At 33.3% G+C, this 20,577-nt stretch overlaps 1 protein-coding gene across 4 annotated transcripts in view; it reads right to left on the bottom strand.

Annotated features, from left to right (window-relative positions):
- LOC117919698 (ABC transporter A family member 1) overlaps window positions 1-20,577 on the bottom strand; it is a 29,951-nt gene that overhangs the window by 8,426 nt on the left and 948 nt on the right. For 2 of the 4 annotated variants that reach the window (XM_034836930.1, XM_034836929.1), the window contains exons 2-28: window positions 20,225-20,304; window positions 19,454-19,625; window positions 19,182-19,264; window positions 17,767-17,983; window positions 17,402-17,616; window positions 17,214-17,274; window positions 16,953-17,039; window positions 16,592-16,824; window positions 16,377-16,491; window positions 16,205-16,294; window positions 15,789-15,997; window positions 15,597-15,709; window positions 14,638-14,744; window positions 14,147-14,209; window positions 12,582-12,668; window positions 11,023-11,121; window positions 10,757-10,941; window positions 9,605-9,659; window positions 9,419-9,490; window positions 8,351-9,052; window positions 8,037-8,215; window positions 7,330-7,540; window positions 5,323-5,406; window positions 4,674-4,715; window positions 4,489-4,585; window positions 753-880; window positions 552-656 (exon numbers count right to left, since the gene is read on the bottom strand). In XM_034836930.1, the coding sequence (XP_034692821.1) occupies window positions 552-656; window positions 753-880; window positions 4,489-4,585; window positions 4,674-4,715; window positions 5,323-5,406; window positions 7,330-7,540; window positions 8,037-8,215; window positions 8,351-9,052; window positions 9,419-9,490; window positions 9,605-9,659; window positions 10,757-10,941; window positions 11,023-11,121; window positions 12,582-12,668; window positions 14,147-14,209; window positions 14,638-14,744; window positions 15,597-15,709; window positions 15,789-15,997; window positions 16,205-16,294; window positions 16,377-16,491; window positions 16,592-16,824; window positions 16,953-17,039; window positions 17,214-17,274; window positions 17,402-17,616; window positions 17,767-17,983; window positions 19,182-19,264; window positions 19,454-19,625; window positions 20,225-20,304 (3,891 nt within the window). Of the gene's footprint in view, window positions 1-551; window positions 657-752; window positions 881-4,488; window positions 4,586-4,673; window positions 4,716-5,322; window positions 5,407-7,329; window positions 7,541-8,036; window positions 8,216-8,350; window positions 9,053-9,418; window positions 9,491-9,604; window positions 9,660-10,756; window positions 10,942-11,022; window positions 11,122-12,581; window positions 12,669-14,146; window positions 14,210-14,637; window positions 14,745-15,596; window positions 15,710-15,788; window positions 15,998-16,204; window positions 16,295-16,376; window positions 16,492-16,591; window positions 16,825-16,952; window positions 17,040-17,201; window positions 17,275-17,401; window positions 17,617-17,766; window positions 17,984-19,181; window positions 19,265-19,453; window positions 19,626-20,224; window positions 20,305-20,577 lie in introns of those variants that run through there. The other 2 variants (XM_034836931.1, XM_034836933.1) reach the window with 2 other exon arrangements.

Below are 20,577 nucleotides of genomic sequence, written 5' to 3'. Positions count from 1 at the left end.
AAACAGGAAAGAGAGGTTGAATCAGGAGAAGGTGGTTTGCAGATGTAGAGAAAAGAGAAACTTATGTGGATTGGTGAAGATGGAAGAGAGACGTTAGGGACAAAAGTCAAAAACCATTTTGCAATTGCATACTGTTGATTTGAGTTAAGGAACAAGGAGAAAATGGAAAACATCGGAAGACAGTTGGAATAGTAGACTAGTTAAAGACATATGGATGGCTTTTGATGGCTTTTGAGAGCAGATGACTATAAAGAGCTTTTTAAGATGAGAAGTTATTGGAGCACCATATAAACTTCAAACCATATGTAATTTTGGTGCTTTTTCAAAGAGTACTCAGAAATCTAGTTGATTTTTTTTTTTTCAATTTTTGATAGAAATCAAGTTAATAATGGTAAGAACTTGAAGGGTAGTATGAGCTCAAGTTCATCATGATTGATATTATCTAGCCATAAGTGAGATATTTTCTTTTAAATGGAAACTGAAATGACACACATTTACAATGTAGAAATTATTTTCTTTTTTTTGAAGGACAGAATGTAAAGTACTCCAACCTTGAGAACAGAATTTGTACTTTCAGTTGTCTGTATGAGCCCCATAATGAATGAGATGACCATAAGAACAAGTCCAGTGAAAAAGTGGAGTAAGAGAACCACATTCTGCAAGTACAGTAGAAACATTAGCATTTATAATAAGTTTATGCTTGGTGCCTCATAAGTTAAAACTACAAAATGAGAGAAAAAGGGTAGCACTACCTGTGCCATTGTGTGGTCCGAAAAAGAAAATGTAAGACAGTATGTTGATGATGCAATTGCTAATCCATACTCCAAAAACATGAGGACGGTAGGAAAGAAACGACCCTTTCCAATAAACTGATCCATACCTATAGCCAAGTTGACTTTGTGATAAGTGTAATCGAACCAAAGGAGAATAAAAGGCAATAAGCATTAACTATGGCATGACCAAACGATTAAGTCATGATATGAGTGGAATAGTAATTCAGTTAGCATACTTCCACAGAATTCAAGGATCAATTCTAGTTCTTAGTGACATGTAGCTATGAAAGGTGAGATCTCAAAATATGGTTATATCAACCATTAAAATAAAGGATAATATATCTAATGCTTTGGGATATCAAGGAAATATAAAATTTAATGAAGCCTCATTAAACTTTAAAGTTTAACTCATAATCAGACTCTTTAATCTTAAGTTTTTGTTTGCCTATCAAAATAATAAGGGTAATAACAATAATAATAATTAACTAATACACTGTACAAGAAAATTGCATGTCAATGCGTATGCGTTGTTCAGGTGACAAAAGTACAAGCAAGTCTTTAAAACATTTGTACTTTTCATCTTAACTACCATAAAATGTCTACTGGGACATTTTGTTTCTTTCATCTTAATAAATACATCTTTTTGTTTCTGATAGGAAAAAAAATGTCTACCAGGACATGGCATCCGCCTTGGTAGTTTACCAATCATTTGACATCTGTGTCCACTTTATTATGCAACTATTGATGATACAGATACATCCCTATTTGAAAGTTTTGGAATTTGAAGTAGAATATGGAACATTGACACATTAATACCCTACCCTGGTAGGACGGAACTAATATTTACCAATATAAGAGAATATTGGCAAAAAATTAACTTCTAACATGCCATTTTCAAATTCATTCTCATTAAATTCATGTCTGAATGTTTAACAGACACTAGTTCTTATGTCATACAACATGGAAGCCAGATCAACATGAAAAATGCTTACAGAGCCTCCAACTTATCTTACCAATGTCCATGCAATATGTGCAAACAAATATATTGCATATGCAAAGAGTGAATTCATATGATGTCTCTGGTTCACATACATTATAATATCTATGAAGAATTCTTATCCACCCAGGGAATACCAAATCCAAAATAAACTACAATATATGTTTAAAATTTGAAATAAAATGATCTTTCACACATTTCAAAATCTATAGTAAAATTTGAGAATGACACTGTTTTTATAATGCTTTCACACACAGCTTGAGCGAGCTGCCTTAAGGAGTCATAATTTTGAAATCAATTGGAAGCTAGGTGTCAATTTTCTTTTTTCTGCCACTAAATATATGTGCTGTGCATCACGCTGTTTACAAAGATAGTACAGCCTAGATATTCATTATAGGCATTCAAATATTGACCTCCAGTTACCATTGAATATCTGATCTTGAAGGCACACAAATTATCAGATCAGGAGAAAGGGAACAAAAAGGAGAAAAGCTAAACCATACTGATTGATCTTGAAGAAACTGAATGATAAGCTTAGAACACAAAATATTTCAGAAATTAGCTTAAAACAATTGATAAGTTTTTCACAACAAAAGATGAGAACCTCTTGAAACTAGAAGATATACAAGTGCCCATATATCTCTTTGAAGCCTATAGAAGACAAAAAAAGAAATACAGGTGCATTCTCCACAGTAAACCAAATAAAAAAAATAGAAGAAATGACTTCTAAGGATTCTGACAGTACCTCCACAGTTTGATGGATAAAAATATTGTAAATATGTTGATTATAGAAAAAATGTTGAAAATACATAATGTTGATTACAGAAAAAATGTTGAAAATACATAATTAAATATACCAAATATTTTCTAATCAGATATGATTACACATTTCAAATATGTCAATAAATATTTTATACACAGCCTTTGAACCAGAGGAATCGATTTCTTTTGGAATTCATGGATGCCTTCTAAAGTTTCTTTTTGCAAATGGGAAAGGTGTTAACCTAGATCAACTTGGGAGGAAAGTGTAGTATTTGGTCAATAGATGTTTTTTGGTAATGTTGAGGAAAAAACCATGGACCGCATCCTCCTTTACTGCACTAAGACAAGGGTCCATTGGCAATTGCTTTTCGCTCTTTGGCATTCATTTGGTTCAAGCTATCATGGTTAAAGAGACTCACTTAGGGTGGCATGGATTCTTTATGGGTAAAAAAAGCAATAAGATTTCAAGAGTGGCCCCATTGTGCATCTTTTCGACTATATCGGATAAAAAGAATTGAAGGTCTTTTGACAATGAGGAGCAATCGAATCAACCCTTGAAAAGTTCTTTTCTTATAATTTGTTTATGTGGGTAAAAATATACATTTTTTTTTTGATAGGTAAATAGATAATTTGGATGTGGATGAAGATGTACATTGCATAGTTGTTAACTCGTAAAACGTATAGTGTACCATTTTTCTATTTTTCTGTATCGTGTATATTTTTTTAAATAGTGAAAAAAAAATTGAAAGAAGATATATATGAGTGAATATCTATTTAAAGCATGAAGTGTAGAGTAATATACAACCAATTTTATGGAAGATAGTAGGATGTAATGAGTTAAACCACATCTATCATATGAAAATGTTGAATCTTAAAGTTTTGATAAGTTCAAATTATCAAAACATAACTTCAACATATAGATTCATCACATCATCCACAAAACTTCTTCAATTTTTAGTTACAAATTCTAATTATGCATATGCATTTATTGTGCTTTTAATTGATACACACACACACAAATGTATGCCTTTATGTGTCATCTTCAAAGTTCTAGCTTTTCAGGTTTGTCATCATTCCTTTTCCACAAAAAAAAAATTTTTTTTAAAGTAATATATTAAGTAAAAATTTATTCATTAATCACCATCATTTTCATTGTCAACATTCAAACCATTCAAATGAAAATTTTCTAATATTCATTATAAAAATAAACTTACTCAACTTCTAATATAGCATATGACAACAGGCATGCAACTTTTCATATAATATTATTTTACCTATTTCTTATTTTTATGATCAATTTTTTATTTTTTTGCATATTTTAAACAATTAATATAATAAATTCTTTTAACAAAAAACTAATAATTTGATTTTTGTAAAAAATTAAAGAAAATAGTTGAAGATGTATGTATCGCCGTATCCTAATATCATGTATCATATTGTGTCGTATCCTAATATCATGTATCATATTGTGTATCATATATGTATCGTAAGATACACTTTAAAATAAGATATGAATTGCGATACATATCAATTTTCATAAAAAATGTATCGTATTGTTGTACCGTAACATGTATCACAAGTTTTTAACTATGATACATGGATATAGGTTATATGTCTTTAAGTGGTTTTGTTGATTAGTTGGGTTCTTGCTAAGATAGGCAATTGTTTTTTGTGTTCTTTCTAATTGGATGCACCTCTTGACACTCCTTGTATATGTCTTATGTACTATGATGCACTTTCTCTATGACACTTGTTTACAAAATCATATTATTTTCCTCTTAAAAATATCTACACTATAACCTAATGGCATTCAACATATGAATATGTTGAATTTGTGGTAAACCTCCTCATTCACTCATGTAAAACTGAGTATAAACCATATGGATGTTTAAATCCTTTATTTGTCACCATAAATAAAGAAAAAACATAGCCAAAAATGAAAGTATAAATGCATACCAAAAATGTAAAATAGTGTTATTGCAAAAGATGAAGGCAATAAGAAGCTGACGAAGTCCCATAAATATGTAGAAGCCCAATACGAAAGTACAGATACCTGAGAAGGGATTGTTCATCAGAAATAATAGAAATAAAAGAACACAAGTAGAACAAAATTTAGTAAATAATTTCTGGTACAAACATACTCCACTGATTAGCTGTTGGTGCTTAGCTTTTACTTCACGTTCCTACATAAAATCAACAGAGAATACTTACAATATCACAAACTATAGAAAAGTTGCCATAAATTTCTTTTAGGTAAATTCTATAATCAAACTAAACAGAAAAATAAGGGAAATTATAAATAAGATGTTTCTTTAGCACATAAGAATATCCTTGGAGTGACAAAAGGTCCAAAGATTCTAAATAGAAAGGGAGAAATTTAAGCCACCAATTTGGATTCTATACAGAAACATATTAGCAGTTTGTTGTACATATTCAAAGAGAGAGAAAAGAAAATAAAAAGAAAGAAAGAAAAAAAAAAAAAAAAAAAAACTGGGGGCGGAGTGGGGGAGGGTGATGAAATATGAGAATCGTCTAGGGGAGAAAAGAAGAGTTCAAAAAGGTAAGGGAACCAAATCATGCCTAATCATGGCAGAAAAAGCAATGAAAGAATTTATATATTTTTTTTTATATATTTTTTAAGAAAGCGGCCTAATACACAAAGATAGATTTCTACCACCAACTACAACTTTAACTAGAATTAGTTAATGCAAATTAAGAACAATACCACAGGGGCTCCATGAGGCAGAGTTCTAATATCAAAAATTTATTAAAAGTGTTTAACTTGGTTACCTTTACAATAGAAACAGCAAATGAGGCAGGAACAAAAGAGAGGGCAATATTAACAATAACAGCAGCAGAGAAGGCATCCAGATCCTACAAAATTCAAAACATAACCCAAGGTAAAAATGCATGGATCATTCAGTATCTAAATGGACTACATGGAAAACAAAAGGCACAACTAGACAGAATGTGAAGATTGATTGGCTTTTGGTACATCATTTGTGGGAAATCACAAAGTTTAAATACAAGGAATTATAATGTCATATTGTACCAATTCATAAGACACCTGGTGGATTTATCCTAGGATACCCAGATCCTTTAATTTCATCCAATGTACCAGTGATGACATGGTTGTGGGATCCTCCTCAGACACTCCTATTTTACTTGGGTGTGGCTGTTTGATTTTTTCATTGATATCCCTTCTATTCTTTCAACTTCCTTAATAATAATTGTATTAAAGAAAAAGAAGAGTTAGGTGAAAAGTGAATTTTTGTAAGAATATTTAGGGATAAAAGTAAAAAAATAAAAATAAAAAAAAATAAAAAATAAAAAAAAAAGGATTTCGGGGAAAAGATGAGAGCTTTTTTTATTAAAAAAAAATCTTTATTTTCAATTTATTTTTAATTGATTTTTTTTTTTATCATGTCACATCCTAATACCTAGGCCCATTTTTCGGATTCCTTTTAGCCGAGTCCCCATATCCTAAATTTAGTGTTGTGGAGGATCAAATACCTAAACACATACCCGCATCCAACACTCATGCCCCAACCCATGCAACATAGGTTTTCTCAATTCGTCCTACAGTTGAAAAGCTTGAATCAGCCTGCCTAAAACACAAAATTTTTCTTGATTCTTGTTTTAGTATTCAGGTTGTCTTTCAGATCCTGCTTTTATGACTCATCTAGCGATCCTACCATCATGCTTTCCCATGGTTTTTTAAGAAGGGTATTTGGAACTCTTTGCTCCTAATATTTTCTATTTGCATATAAAAAAATTTTAAAATTCAAAAAATAAAAAAATAAAATGCCTTGGGGATGATCCCGAACCAATACATGAAACTGCTATCATAGAATGTCCATAGGTAGAGCAAGTATTTTATTCAACATTGACAGATATTTGGAGGCTATCGTCAAAGATCCATTTCTTAGCAAATCTTATGCCTCTTGCTACTGATTCTAATAGAGTGGAAAATAATACAAAACATTAAAAAAAAAAAAAAAAACTAGCAGGTCAAACATGATATAAGAATATTAAAAACAAAAAGCAAAAACAAAATTGAGAGTTTTCCAACTTCTTTATCAAAGATTCTAATGGTCCTACATAGGTGACAAGGAGAAAATTGAGGATTTTAAGTAATTAGTGCTGAGAAATTCCCTTAAGTGATACACACCCTTCCCTTACTTTTGGTTGGATAGCCAAGAGGCATTAGAAGCTAAATAAAAGCCTCAGGCAGTGCCTTCTCTCTCTTTCATTGATGTCTAAAACCACTGATTTCTAGGATTTCTGGTTAGTTTTCTAAACGACATCATCCAAGTGATTGATGACATCAGCACTTGCTATTGAAGATCCCCTTTATGCTTTGGAATCTTGCCCTTTTTTCATTTCCTATTGTCTTGCCTACCCAAGAAGAGAGAAAAGTATCACATCTCCCCTCTTAAACAAGGCCACAAATTAATCGCAAATGCTATAATAGGTTTTGTTCTTCTAGCATTTAGGAGGGTTGGTTATATTTTCTTTAATATTCTTCCCACTGCACAAGTGTATGAAATTAAGATGTCTTTGTCTCACCTCTTTTCTCTAATAAAACTAAATTATCACTAACATAATTTACCAAAAAAAAGAGGATTCTAGTTCAACCTTCCTCTTTAGCAATACCCTTGTGTTACATGTTATTGAATGATATATACTCATGGTGAAAGAAGACGGGATCATATTGCTCAACCATCACCTTATACTAAGACTTTTGGTTAGATGATATCAAAGGATACATGTTAATGGTAAAGTAGAGAAGCATACATGGCGCTGCAAGTGCTGGCTTTTTGTCATAGGCAGAGGGTGATTGCGTGTTTGAATCGTCATATTTTTGTTGAGAGTAGCAAACCTAAGAATTGCAGCATTCATTAAATTAATGAAGGTTGGTGCAGCATGCTGACAAGAACCATTGTGAAGCACAGTGTATCCTAGACTCCCATCTTTATTCTGATCATCCATCACAACTGCCCCATACCTGCAGTTAAACGTATGTTAAACGAATATCAAAGTGCCCCTAAATTGCAATAATATAAGTAAAATACATACTCAGACTTTCTCCCTTGCCCGCCCTGCACACCACTACCCCCTTGTTACTTCTTATAAATGTAATGAAAATGTCTTTTAATCAAGGCCAACATAAAGACATTCCTAATTTGTTCTATTGGATTCATATATTACGGGATAAGTTTCTTGCATCACAAAGACAGCGATAAAATGACATCCCACCTCAACTTCTGTGCATTAATCATGGAATATGAATATACATAGCTGCTGAACTACTGTAAGAAATTTCCATATGATCAATAGCAGATCAACCCATCCTGAAGGACTGACTTGAACCATGAAATTTCATTTCATACAAATCATAGTGCTATGCTTTGCTTGACAACTAGATCACATTAACATAAATACTCTAAATGTTTTTTTTTCATATCACCAGCATAGGATGCAAAAAGTTTGGGTTAACACACCTTGACTGGTAGGATTCATTAAAGCTAGACATCAAAAATTCACTCATTGAAAGTAGGGTAGGCCCCAAAGTTGGTCCTGCAGCTTCAATGGCATCAGCTAATGCCTTATCTGGGTCAGGAAATCTATAAGTAGTTGGTTTAAACCTTTGAATCCACCCCCCTTCAACATACCGTGCAACCTGCATCACTGATAGCATTTTAGGAGGAAGAAAATATTGAATATGCTTGATGTCAATATAACTTCTATTAGTCATGAATATGCTTATAACCCCATCCGCCCCCACCACCCACGGAATCAACAAACACCAACTAACCTCTTTTGCAATAGGCCAGGATAGATCAAATGGAATTGGACCCCCACCACCACCGCCTCGTAGCAGAGGATTAAAATGTGAAGTTGTGAAGGTCACGGACTGCTGGTCAGGGTGTGGCTTAAGCTTGAGCAAAAGAAGACCAAACAACAAGAATACAGCAGGAATGAGAAGCTGGAAAACAATTGTTTTTCGGTCTCTACGGGCAATTATTGCCCTCTTTATGAGCAATGCTTTGAAATGTTCCCAAAATATTGACTTTGAAATGAAACAACAGCTGCAGCACTGCACACTGAAGAAATTTATGAAACTTAATACTGCAGCAAAGATTAAACTACAAGCCCTCTCCACTATGGTAGACACAACCCCAATAATTTTATATTTTCCCAAAGGTTTAGAATGGAAAATTTGTTTTGGAGCATGATTAGGAGATGCTTGAGAAACCACGGAATCAGGTAAAACATGAAGTTTTTCCTGCTTGCTGCACTCAGTTTCATCAAAGTCACATCCTGCAACTCTCAGGAACACCTCCTCCAGCGTCGTGACAGAGATACCATAGCTCTCGATGCCAAGATTGTATTTGTCCTCATTACCACTTCTATCTGAGTTATGAACAGAATTCATACAGCTTTCAATTTCCCTGAACATACTTTCAAAGGAAGATGAAGATGATAGAGGAAGCTTGAAGGAGATCTCTGTTCCAACCTGAAAAGGCAGATTAAAACCCAGACAAAAGTTGAAGTAAAATAAGTAACATCAGATTTGGCAAAATCACATGTACATATATGGATATTTCTTGGATGGTCACTTGTATCACATTTGAAGAATATGTAATTCCATATGGCACATCATAAATATTAATGAAGACTAAGAAGTACAAATTCTACTAAATCTTAAATCATCAGGCATAACTAGCTAATTCATTTAAAGAGTCCCATAAACTTTATTACAGAGGCTGCAGTAACAAATTATGCATGTTTATATCAGACCCCACAACAAATAAACACTGAAAAAGAGAAACTCTTAATTAAATACACAAATTTCATAGAAAATCTAAGGTTAAGAAAATACCTCACTCACACATGTTGCTGATGGTACATGGCGATAAACAATATCAGCAGCTATGGAAGCACTGGGTGCAGACTGGAAAAGAAAAGAGAACAATAGGTCCATTCACAAGCATGTCAGCACTTGTAAGAAAGAAAAGAAGGCCAATCAAGAAGATCATGAATAAAGTGAAAAAGAATGTGAGCAAACCTTTACTAAAGTAAGAGTATAACCAACCCCATATTGGTGCTTCAAGAAAAGGGAACTGTTGAAAAATGAATATTCCAAATAAATGATGCGAAGAAGTTTAATAACTAGTCTAAAAAAAATAAAAGATAATATTTAATTATGTCAAAGAATATGATTGAAGTAGTATACTTCTTCAAACATTCAAAAATTAGCCTTTAAATTTTAATAAAAGAAAGAGTATCATAAAAAGAAAATAGGATTAATGGAAAAGAAGGTTTACAGTGATCTTCCTACGGAATGAAATTTTACTTGTAAAAGCTTCATGTATGTGTGTGTATGAATCTGTTCTTAAAAGAAGATACAAAGAATTGAAAGAAATCTTGTCCTGATGTTTATCAGTCACCCCTCTATTGGGGAGAAAAAAGAAAATTTAGTAAGAGATAAACAAGTATCTCTAGTCACAGAAGCTTCACTCAAGAAACTAGCTTAGTAGAAAAGTGATTTAAGATTAATAAATACCGCAGAAGGAAAATTGATAAGCCAAAATCACTTTCTTTTAAAAGGCATACTTGGACCATGGTCCCTCTCTTTCATGGGCATATTAGATTTTCCTAAATTCTCTGTTGATCACTTGACATCAACCTGATTGAGCAGCATACAACCCTTCACTATCGAGATTAACAGAGTCACTTACCCTTTGCCCTTGCTAGTCCATGTCCGCTTGTCAGTAGAGGACATGGACATCAATAACACTTATAAGGAAGACAATTATGGAGTTTTCTCAAGCATTCACTTCTGGTTATCTTAAAAAAAGTGAAGAGTCTTGATTACATTAAATGGAAGTAAACATGTGGTTGAAAATGGGCATTGACAAAGAAGAGTTCTTTGTAGTTGAATTGAAACAGTGGAATAAGATATTTGGTACTGTCAACACAAGAAATTGCAAAATAATTGTAATTTTAATAACCAGTAACATTCTACCAGAACATTAGAAAGAGAAAATAGAAGTATAACATCCACCAATAAAATGTCATTGCATGTGTAAGGAGAATTGAATGGTATACTAAACCATGCTTGTCAGTACCATAATATGTAAAGAGTAACTAAGAATAATAAGACTGTTGCTGTTTGTTTATAAGGCAAAATAAAAACTGAGAGTTAAATAGAAGAAACCTTCCACAGCATTTCAAAGACCCATTAGCCATGATTGCTATCCGGTCACCTAGTACATCAGCTTCATCCATGGAGTGTGTGGTCAGTAATATTATCCTGCCCTTTTTAATTCTTTTGATTAACTGCCACGTCAAGCGCATTGAATATGGGTCCATTCCACTAGTAGGTTCATCAAGCACTATAACCTGTAAAACAGAAATGTGAAACAATTTCAGAATGGGCAAAACATAAAAATAATGGCAGTATCCCCTGAGACTTTTTTCCACCTTGCTATTTCCTATCAGCGCGATCCCAAGGGACAATTTTCTTTTCATGCCCCCAGAAAGAGCCCCCACAACAGTATTAACTTTATCTGCCAAACCCACCTGGTCAAAACAAAATAGTCCACCAACTTTAATAGTAACTAGAAGAGATGAAAAAAAAAGGGGGGGAGAGGGAACTTGAATGTACTTAAAATTAAGGACAAGATTATGATAAGGAACCAAGTGATATAATATATTAGATTTTAGATGACAAAGTATCGATAGATCTATCACAATAATTAATGACAATGTGCAAGGTAGCAGTCCCAAGCATGAAAACATCCAGGGTAAGGATTAAGTGAATTTCCAATCACAATATGTTTGCATTAAGGTTTATGATTGAATTCTAAACCCCTTTCTTTTCTCATTCATTATGGATTAGTTTATTAAACACATTAAGGAAAATGTCCTATAGTGTGCACTATTTTGCCGATAATATAATGATTTAATGAAACTATAGCAGGAATCATTTCTAAGAAACCTAATAATACAATAGAATCTAATAATTCCCATTCCAATTTTACGATGGTATATTTGGGTCAGATTCTCATTCCCTAACAAAGGGGTGGTTTTTTTATCCATATTCCTTATGAAAATAAGGACAGGCATGTAACTTCTATAAAAGTTCAAAATAACAAGTATGCATCTTAGATTGCATGTCAAGGAAAAAATGAACTAAGAAGTTCAGTCCAAAGTTTACAAAGTTTATGTATGATATCCATTATCATGAACACTGACTTCTCCACATGGTAAAATGGGCATCAAAGTAGTAAACTTATTACTGGGTACCCCATAACTGAGAATGGGATACAAATCTTAATTTCCATTCCCTTTTAGTAAACATGCCTAAAAATTTTAGGTTAAGCAGGATAGACAGAGTACATGAGAGGCAAATTTCCATTCACTTTTAGTAAACGTGCCTTAAAATCAGGTCCAGTTAATCAAGTCATGTACTGTGAGCTTTCTCCTTGCACATAAACATGTAAGAAATAAGTCATTTGGAGGATGTCTTTGATTTTTCAGAAGAAACTTTGCAAGTTGATCCACTTTCCTAGATGTTGCATACTCAACAACTGGATGTTTTTCTTACAAATAAACCCTCCAAGCCAATTTCAGGATATGACTGCTTCAAATTGAAAGTAAAGTAATGAAACTTCTCCACAAATGTTGCATTGCAATCAACTTCAAATATTTGGCACTAGGTATTAGAACCAATATAGTTCATTCCAACAAGGATGAACAGAATTCCAGAGATTTTTAGGTCATCATTTAGTGTTAGGAAATAGAATGCACCAGATAATTAGAAAAGCTACACCAGGAACAACACAACCATTGTAATATGTGGCTACAAAATCTACACATACATTTTTTAGTTTTTCTCTTTTCTTTTTCTTTTTTTCTTTTTTCCCCCCCTTAAGAGGCATATCTGGATTTTTTTCAGTTAAAAAAAAAAGTACAAATGGAGAAGTTTTAATTAGCATATGCATGAAAGACCCAAATAGCAAGCAAAGGCCGGAACTCACTTCATCTACCATCTCAGTTACAGCGCTCTCCAAAAAGTTCTCCGTTACACCTTTCAAAATGGCAAATATTTCCAAATGCTCCTTTACCTAGATAAAGAAATTAACCAAGCGAAACTAAGTAAGAACATCATATAATAAGAGACATCCCAATCACTAAAAAGAATTTAGTTCCCAAAAGCAAAGAGGAAAGAAAAAAAGAAAATATCAGATAAAAATAAAACCAAATTCGCTCAGCAAAATTTCAAACAAATCTAAAGCTAGAAAACAACAAAATGGTATTGATATATATGTTGGACATCAACTGTGGCAATTGTTGGCAGATATGTTTTGGGTTAATCTACAAGTTTAGTTACTTCATAATTATAACTGCAGAATGAATCACCACCTGTTTCACAGCTTACATCATATATATTTAGATATGATTTGAATATGATCTGTTTCAGGAGCTATCTGAAAGAAAACATACAAATTCTAAAGTTTGTATTTGTATTTGATTTAAGTGATATTTCTTTTACCTGAAATTCTACTGTAAACACTCTATTCCTCACACCACTACATTATGACCCCTTGCTGGAATTTCGAACTCACCCTGTTTTTCTCCGTATTTCAAACTCTGTTCACTCAAGCAAGGAGTAGGACATTGGTTTTTTATCTAGCTATGCAACCTCTGAAGCTAATTTCTCTTAGCACTTTCTGAAAAGGTTATGGAGATAATCAGATTACTAAACCATTGGACATTTTGTATTTGGTTTAGTCATATGTCGATACTTGTCTTATTTATTTTGAAGTTTGCTTATATTGCTTTGTTTATCATTCAGTACATGTTCCAAGCATTTAGTTTTAAATTGATTGCAACATTTGTTGCTGTTTAGAGCATCATTTCCATGTTCGGTACTGGAGAGCTTGATGTGTGAAATGACCCTTTTCATGTAGGGATCCTTCAAAGACAACTAAAATTTAAAAGAAATCATCCTAATGGGGATGAGCTTTCAAGGTTTACTCATTAAAGGAAGGAAAAGGAACAAGAAGATCTTAAGTTGATTAACATAAGGGTATTTATATAATTTTCTTCATTTGGGTTGTTTATATGCTTTTTAAACTTCTAAGAAAATGAATCTGGATAACAAGCAAATTTTTATACGTGATAATGGATAACAAGTACTGTCAAACAAGAAAATGAATCTGGATAAAAAAGGATGTTAAAAAAAATTGTAACCCATTCTCACTGCTGATGAAGACAAGCGACATTGGAAACAAAGAAAAGGAATTTTAAGTAGTATAAGGGTAGAACCCTGTAATAGGCAACTCATTGTCTGTTTTTTTTTTAAAGCCAAATAAATAGTATAAAAAAATGCACAATATAAACAGCCCAAAACCTATGACAAATCAGCACCTAATTATCTGAATGAGTTTCATCTAGATGATAGAGCAGAAGTTCTCCTTCATTTACAATCAATGTAAGCATGGAGAAGTAATATTTGAAAATTAAAGGTATAATGTTAGATAAAACATTAGACAGAAAATAAAAAGGAAAAATAAAAAATAAAAACATTCTTCTTACTTACAGTTAACTCTGGAAAGAGAATATCATTTTGAGGGCACACGCCCAATTGCTTCCGTATTTCATCCTACAGAACAGATTCAAACGGAATAAAATATTTAAATGGGGAACATTCCTATCAAAAAAAAAATTAAATGGGGAACATTGCTATTGTTGGACTCAGATAAGCCCCAAAAGAGCAAGTAATTATATTAGGTGGTATTTAGGACCTACTAGCACATAACCTAGCCTCCTAACGCAAAGAGGTTCAAGGGCAAAGCACTCGAACACCAAATATAGAGGTCATATATTTGATCCCTAGAGACATGATTGAAGTTATGTATCAAACCATTGACTTTTGGGTGGTTTGTAAAACTGAGAGAAATTGTAAACCATATTTTCTCAGCAAATGGATTTTGTCCATCATTTGAGAAAAGATTATATGCATAACATGATATAGAAACCGTAAAGAAAAATATATGAAAAGATATAGCCTATGGAAAACAGAGATACTACCATTTCTGTTATGATATTCTTCCCAAACACCAAAGCATCCCCAGAAGTAGGAGGCAGAAGGCCAACAAGCATGGAGATTGTAGTGCTTTTACCAGCCCCATTGTGTCCTTCAAAATAATAATTCAAAAATATGTGAGAGAGAGAGGGAGAAGAAGAGAACAAGAAGCACATCCCCCTAAAAATATTTTAGACATAACCTCTACATGTGATTCTTTTTTATAGACTGGAAATTTTGCTTAACACATGTTAAGTTTGATTCATGTGCAATAAAGAGAAGACATAAAATTTTAAGATGAGTGTAAGTCCCATATGGCCATATGAGAGAACAAGAGTGTGAAGAGGAGTTCCCATTGAATCAGATACACAAAATGAGCTGCAAAAATCTTCAACACCCTACCTAACACAAGTTTTCTAACACAAAGAAATGATGCAAAATAATTTTGTTACTTCATGTTGTTGAAGCAAGCAAATACTAATATGGGACAATGAAGATCTGGAGAAGTATTCCACAAAGGATAAATTCTGTTACAGTTGCAGCACAGCCCTCAAAAGCGAAAAGTACAAAATATCAAATTTTTGCACAACACCAACTTTTCACATTCTTGCTAAAGATTTTAGGGCATAAATATACACAATTTGTTAGCCCTTTAATTCAAGTAAGAGAATTGGTTTCTCTTCAGCAATGATTAATCCTTGATCGAAAACATGATGCCAAAATATCAAAGAAGCTAAGTCATTTCAGAGACATAACTGACTTGATCATATTTGCATAGCATAGATTTGTATAAATACAATCATAATCATAAACAAGAAGCACTTGTTAATTAAATACATTGAAAAATAAATGTATACAGAATTATGCTGATATTTAAAATCAAAAGAATCAGAAACGCCAATCTAAAATACTGAAAGAAAAAAGGCAGAAGAGCAGGGAAGGATCTAGAATTGAACATGCTCACCCAGAAGAGCAAGAATCTGATTTTCATATAAGGTGAGTCGTAATGAGTTAACAGCACAACAATTTCCCTTTTTAGTAGCATAAACCTTATGGAGATTTCTAATCTGGATGCATCTGCAAAACCAAATAAAGGATGTAAGGAAAAAATGACTAAAATGTGTAGAGATCAATGCACTTTTTTCACTACATCTACCTGCCATCAAGTTCTTGTTGCTTCATATCCAAGCTTATTGCTTCCACAGCAGGTCCAGAAATATCATTACTACAAAAATTAACTTTTCTCCTGTCATTTTTAAAGTCGAAACTGCAATCTTCATGTTTGATGGAACTTCTCTTTCTCCATGAACACTTCAGGAATGGAAAGTTCCATGGCGAACGGACTCCATTCTCCCTAGGAAGAACCTGATCATATGAACAAACTTCTAAACATTACATCACAAACCAGATATTGTATAATGATAAAACAACTACACAAAAACTATCCCTTGAAAGGCACAGCCATTTCAAAGAAGTTCTTCATCGAAAAGAAAACAACAGCAAAATGAACTAGCAACTACATTAATATAATTGAACAACATCCAAAGAGAAGGAAAGTGTTAGAAGACATGCCTTATCCAGGTAAAGACCAATGGCACAGTACAACAATGCGTCGAGCAACATCATCAGGAGACAGGCCAAAAAATTTACTCCAGATGATGCCTAGAGAAATCATAGTCTTGAAATTTTAGAAACCCAAAGATAAATTAGTTGACAAACAACTAAGCCCAAATACAAAACATACCCGCCATACATTGCTCCAACGAAGCCCAACATAGGCACGCTCATAGTCAGCAAAGTTAATTGACCCAAGTGCAAAGGCCGTAGGTGAAAGCAAAGATGCAATGAACTTTAATATCCTGAATGTAGAAAATGTTCTAATGACTTCTATATGACATTAAAACAATATAGATTCTGCACTATAAACCAGAATAAAATTGAGATAGCAAGAATACTGACATAGGGACAGCCTGGTCATTGACAGTGTAATAAGGAAAGAAGGCTCCAAGAAAAGAAAGGGTGCCAACTGCCACAGCTGTCTTTGCTCGTGTGAAGAATGTAGAGATCAAAAATGACAGCATGATGGCACTAAGTCCAAATAAAAAGAAGTAGATGAACACCAATGATTTATCACTATACTGGAAAAGTGTATCCATTGTGCAAGCCGTAATAATCCCAGACGTAACGGCAAACTGCAAAACAAATTAAACTACTAACACCATGGCATTTCTAGATTCATAAAAATACACACATATACAATATACAAATTGAAGGGCATACAAAACTAGTGACTCAATATGAAAACATGTATAAATCTTACTTGTAAGGCATACGTGATAAACCAAGAGAGATGGAATATCTCATCTTTCAGACCCATCATGTACAGACTTTCTTTTATCTTCTGCTCCTGAAATATAAAAATCAAGAGCATTCAGCTAAAAATTTGAAGCCAGACAATTAAATACTCTGTTTTTAACTGTATAACCATGGGAAAGAACAAAAGAAACAGTAGAAAATGCATATATGAACTCTTTTTTCCAGATTTAATGCTCATTGTTATGTATCATACTCATTATCAAACCTTCTCGAACACAGAATAGCTGATCAGTCGTGAGATTGGATAGAGAAATCCCAATAGATACCTGCTCATCCAATTCCACATAAATAAAAAATTATGCTAGAAAAAAGGGCTAAAACTATCACTTTCAGATAAAAATAATAAGGAATCAAAAAGGAATTCCAGGACAGGAAAAGTCAAAAGATGCATACAGTAGTCCCATGACACTCTTGATAATGGACTGGAACTCATCATCAGTGTATTCACGAGTCGGAAAGGGGACTATTTTGATGTTTGAAGGGATGAATTGCATCCATGACTGCTTGATCAGGGAAGTATTTGAAGGCAGTTCAATGTTTTCATTGACCATGTTAGCTTCATTTTGCTGGGCCGCAAATATTATGAAAGAATCCAAGACCTGCTGCAGCTGCAGTGAAATACAGAAGTACAGATCATCTTCCAAACACATCTTTAATTGGAGAAACATAACAGTGAACAATGAACCACATTTAACAAGGAACTTTTAATTTTTATCAACTAAAAACTAAAAAGATTGATCAATGGGTTAAAGTCATACAGTCAAAAATCCACTGAAGCTGTATTGCAGAGTAGGGACAGCATCCACACCCAGTTCCAAGTCATTGAGATAAGGACCATTTGTATCCATGATAGTTTTAACATCAGGAAATCCTGAGAAAGCCCAAGAGTGGTTGAGGCGTATACTGTAATCAAACACTAGTGGACCTTGATCATGAAATACTACTGCTCCTTTGATCTTGGGATTTGAACAATTCCTAAACAAATTGGAAATAAATCATTTAGGACCATCAGTGCCACAGCAAAGAAGCAAAAATATCTTTTGCAAAGAACTGGAGACAGAAACCGAACTTCAAACAAGAATTAATAAATTCTGATGGCCAATGAAACGAAACGCATGCATAACTCTTGTAAGCAGGCATTATAAACCAGGAAGGCAATATGGTGGAAGGATGGAAAACCCTTCACATGAGGCGTTAAAATGAAATTTATGACAACTGAGTGGTAATTGCAAAAATAAGCCCTGAAAAATTCAACGCCATAAACAACAATTCAAGAGGATAGTAATCTCCTGCAACAACTCCAGGTTCCTAGAACCCTTCTTGGCAAACCCACAGGCAAACTGCTTGGCCGACCCAGGCTTGCAACTGAAGAGAAGCAGCTATATCACTAGACAAGTGTCATAAAATTAAATTCATGCAAGATATCTATTGCAAGTCATCAATTAAATCTTAAATTAGCATTGCTACTGACTTGAATATAAGTCTTACTAGCATTTAGTTGCTCAGACATTCAGCCCTCACACCACATGAGTTACAACATCTTCAGGTTGGACGTGAGTAACAGGGTCAGCTGACAGTTTTTATAATGGAAGATTTTAAACCATTTTCTGTAGGAGGGAGGGGTTGGTTGGGATGTTGGAGAAGAGGACCTTGAACAGCATATGGTTATTTTGCTCATCTCTCAAGAGTTATTGTATAATAAAAAGATCCAACTGTTTTTTTACAAGCACGATTAAGAGATCAACTGTATCAAGTACTTACATTGTTTTCTTAATTCTTGTATTCTCTTCGTCCTTGTTATTAATGTATTGGACGGTTTTATGATAATGTGCAAGGAACAAGACATGTGTTTAGGACATTTTGGTATAAAAATTCAAGGAACTCACTTCTGCTGCGTGCAAATGTATATACAGTGGCAAGATGGATAAAATGGCAAGCGCATAAAAGATTGAATAACTGTAAAAAATCATTAGGTACCATAGAATAATACCAATATAAAGATAACAGAGCACAAGTATTAAAAAGCCGTTAGAATGAAGGATCCAATTTAGAACTGTTATGTGCATTGTATTACGTCATCCTTCCAAATCAACATTTAGGAACGTAATAACAGGACTTCATTTTCAACAATTTAACATATCAGTACCACTAGCACAGATACCATATAACTTACTTGACTTGATTGCAGGTACCATAAAGATCAGACCTTATGTAGGTGTCCAGCTCTAGTTCATCTTTGTAAACTCTAGTGACTAACTGTAAACAAAATAAAAAATCACTTAACTTCTGAAAATACTTGTCAAGGAAAACAATAAGGGAATGATAGGCATTTATACGGCTCCAAGAAAGGGTTCGAAAAGAATCCCTAACTAACTCATCAAGGAGAAGGGAAGAAAAACTAGCCCATCAAAGAGAAAGAAAAAAAAAACTTATAAACAATAGTACCTTTAGTAGAGGAAATTTTATCGACATTAAGTTAATCATCATCCTTGTCTCCTTTGTATCCGGTGCAAAAGCCAAATACTCACCCTTGGCCAACAATAACTCCAATACTTGTCCAAAACTAGGGGATACATCACCTTTGCCCACTTCCACAAACATCCCTTTCCGAACGTATCTAGACCAGGTTCATAAAGCCATAGTATTGTCACTTCCCACGTGAGCACAAAAATTAACAACCATACAGATTCACAAAACAGTAAATCTATAAAGAAAAAATAAAATTGATCCACAAAAACAATAAAGCCTTTTTGCAATTTCCTTTCCTGTTCCTTTATTCGCAATCTCTGATTTGTTTGGTTGTTAAGAAAACATAGTAAAGTAAAAAAATAATAATAATAATTAAAAAATAATTGAAGTATGTAAATTTTTTAATAGGTAACTTTTTTCATCTTTTTCACACCCTCATATACTTCAATCTGGAACCTCCCACGTCCCCACCCAACCCCTTGCCACTTTGAAGCAATAGATTTTTTATTCTTTGGACCCAGGACAAAATTCAACCAATCTGAGCAACTACAGGCTCACTGATGTGAGTTTTTTTATATTCTGGAAGGCAAAAAGAAGAAACAACATAAGATTAAAAATCTTCATCTTTTATTTACTTTTCTTATTTCTTTTTTGTCAGTTCCCTTGGCAACCAAATGGATGGTATCAGAAATCAGAAACTAAAAGAAATGTAACAAGAAAAGATAGCCAATGTTGAAGAAAACATACGGTTGTGCCGAGTGGACTTTTGTATCAACTTGTGTCCTCACAGCTATTAACATCAGCATTACAACAGTAGGAAGCAAAATCTGCCAAATAATAAAACAAATAAGAAAATAAACAAACAAAGAAACAATCTCAATTTTTGCAACTATTGTATCTCATTTCCCAGCAAATTTCAATTGAAGAGAACTGAACATCCAATAATCGATTTTCCTTTACCAACCACCCCAAAATTTAAACAAATACTCGGCATTAATTGCTAAATTTTATCCAACCACTTTAATTACAAAAAAAAAAAAACGAATATTAAAAATTCTTTTTCAAAAAAAGGGAAAAAAATAATTTAAAGTTCAGCTCAA

This window comes from Vitis riparia, chromosome 8, assembly GCF_004353265.1.
Source record: "Vitis riparia cultivar Riparia Gloire de Montpellier isolate 1030 chromosome 8, EGFV_Vit.rip_1.0, whole genome shotgun sequence".
NCBI lineage: Eukaryota > Viridiplantae > Streptophyta > Magnoliopsida > Vitales > Vitaceae > Vitis > Vitis riparia.
This window is presented reverse-complemented; position numbering and strand designations above follow the sequence as displayed.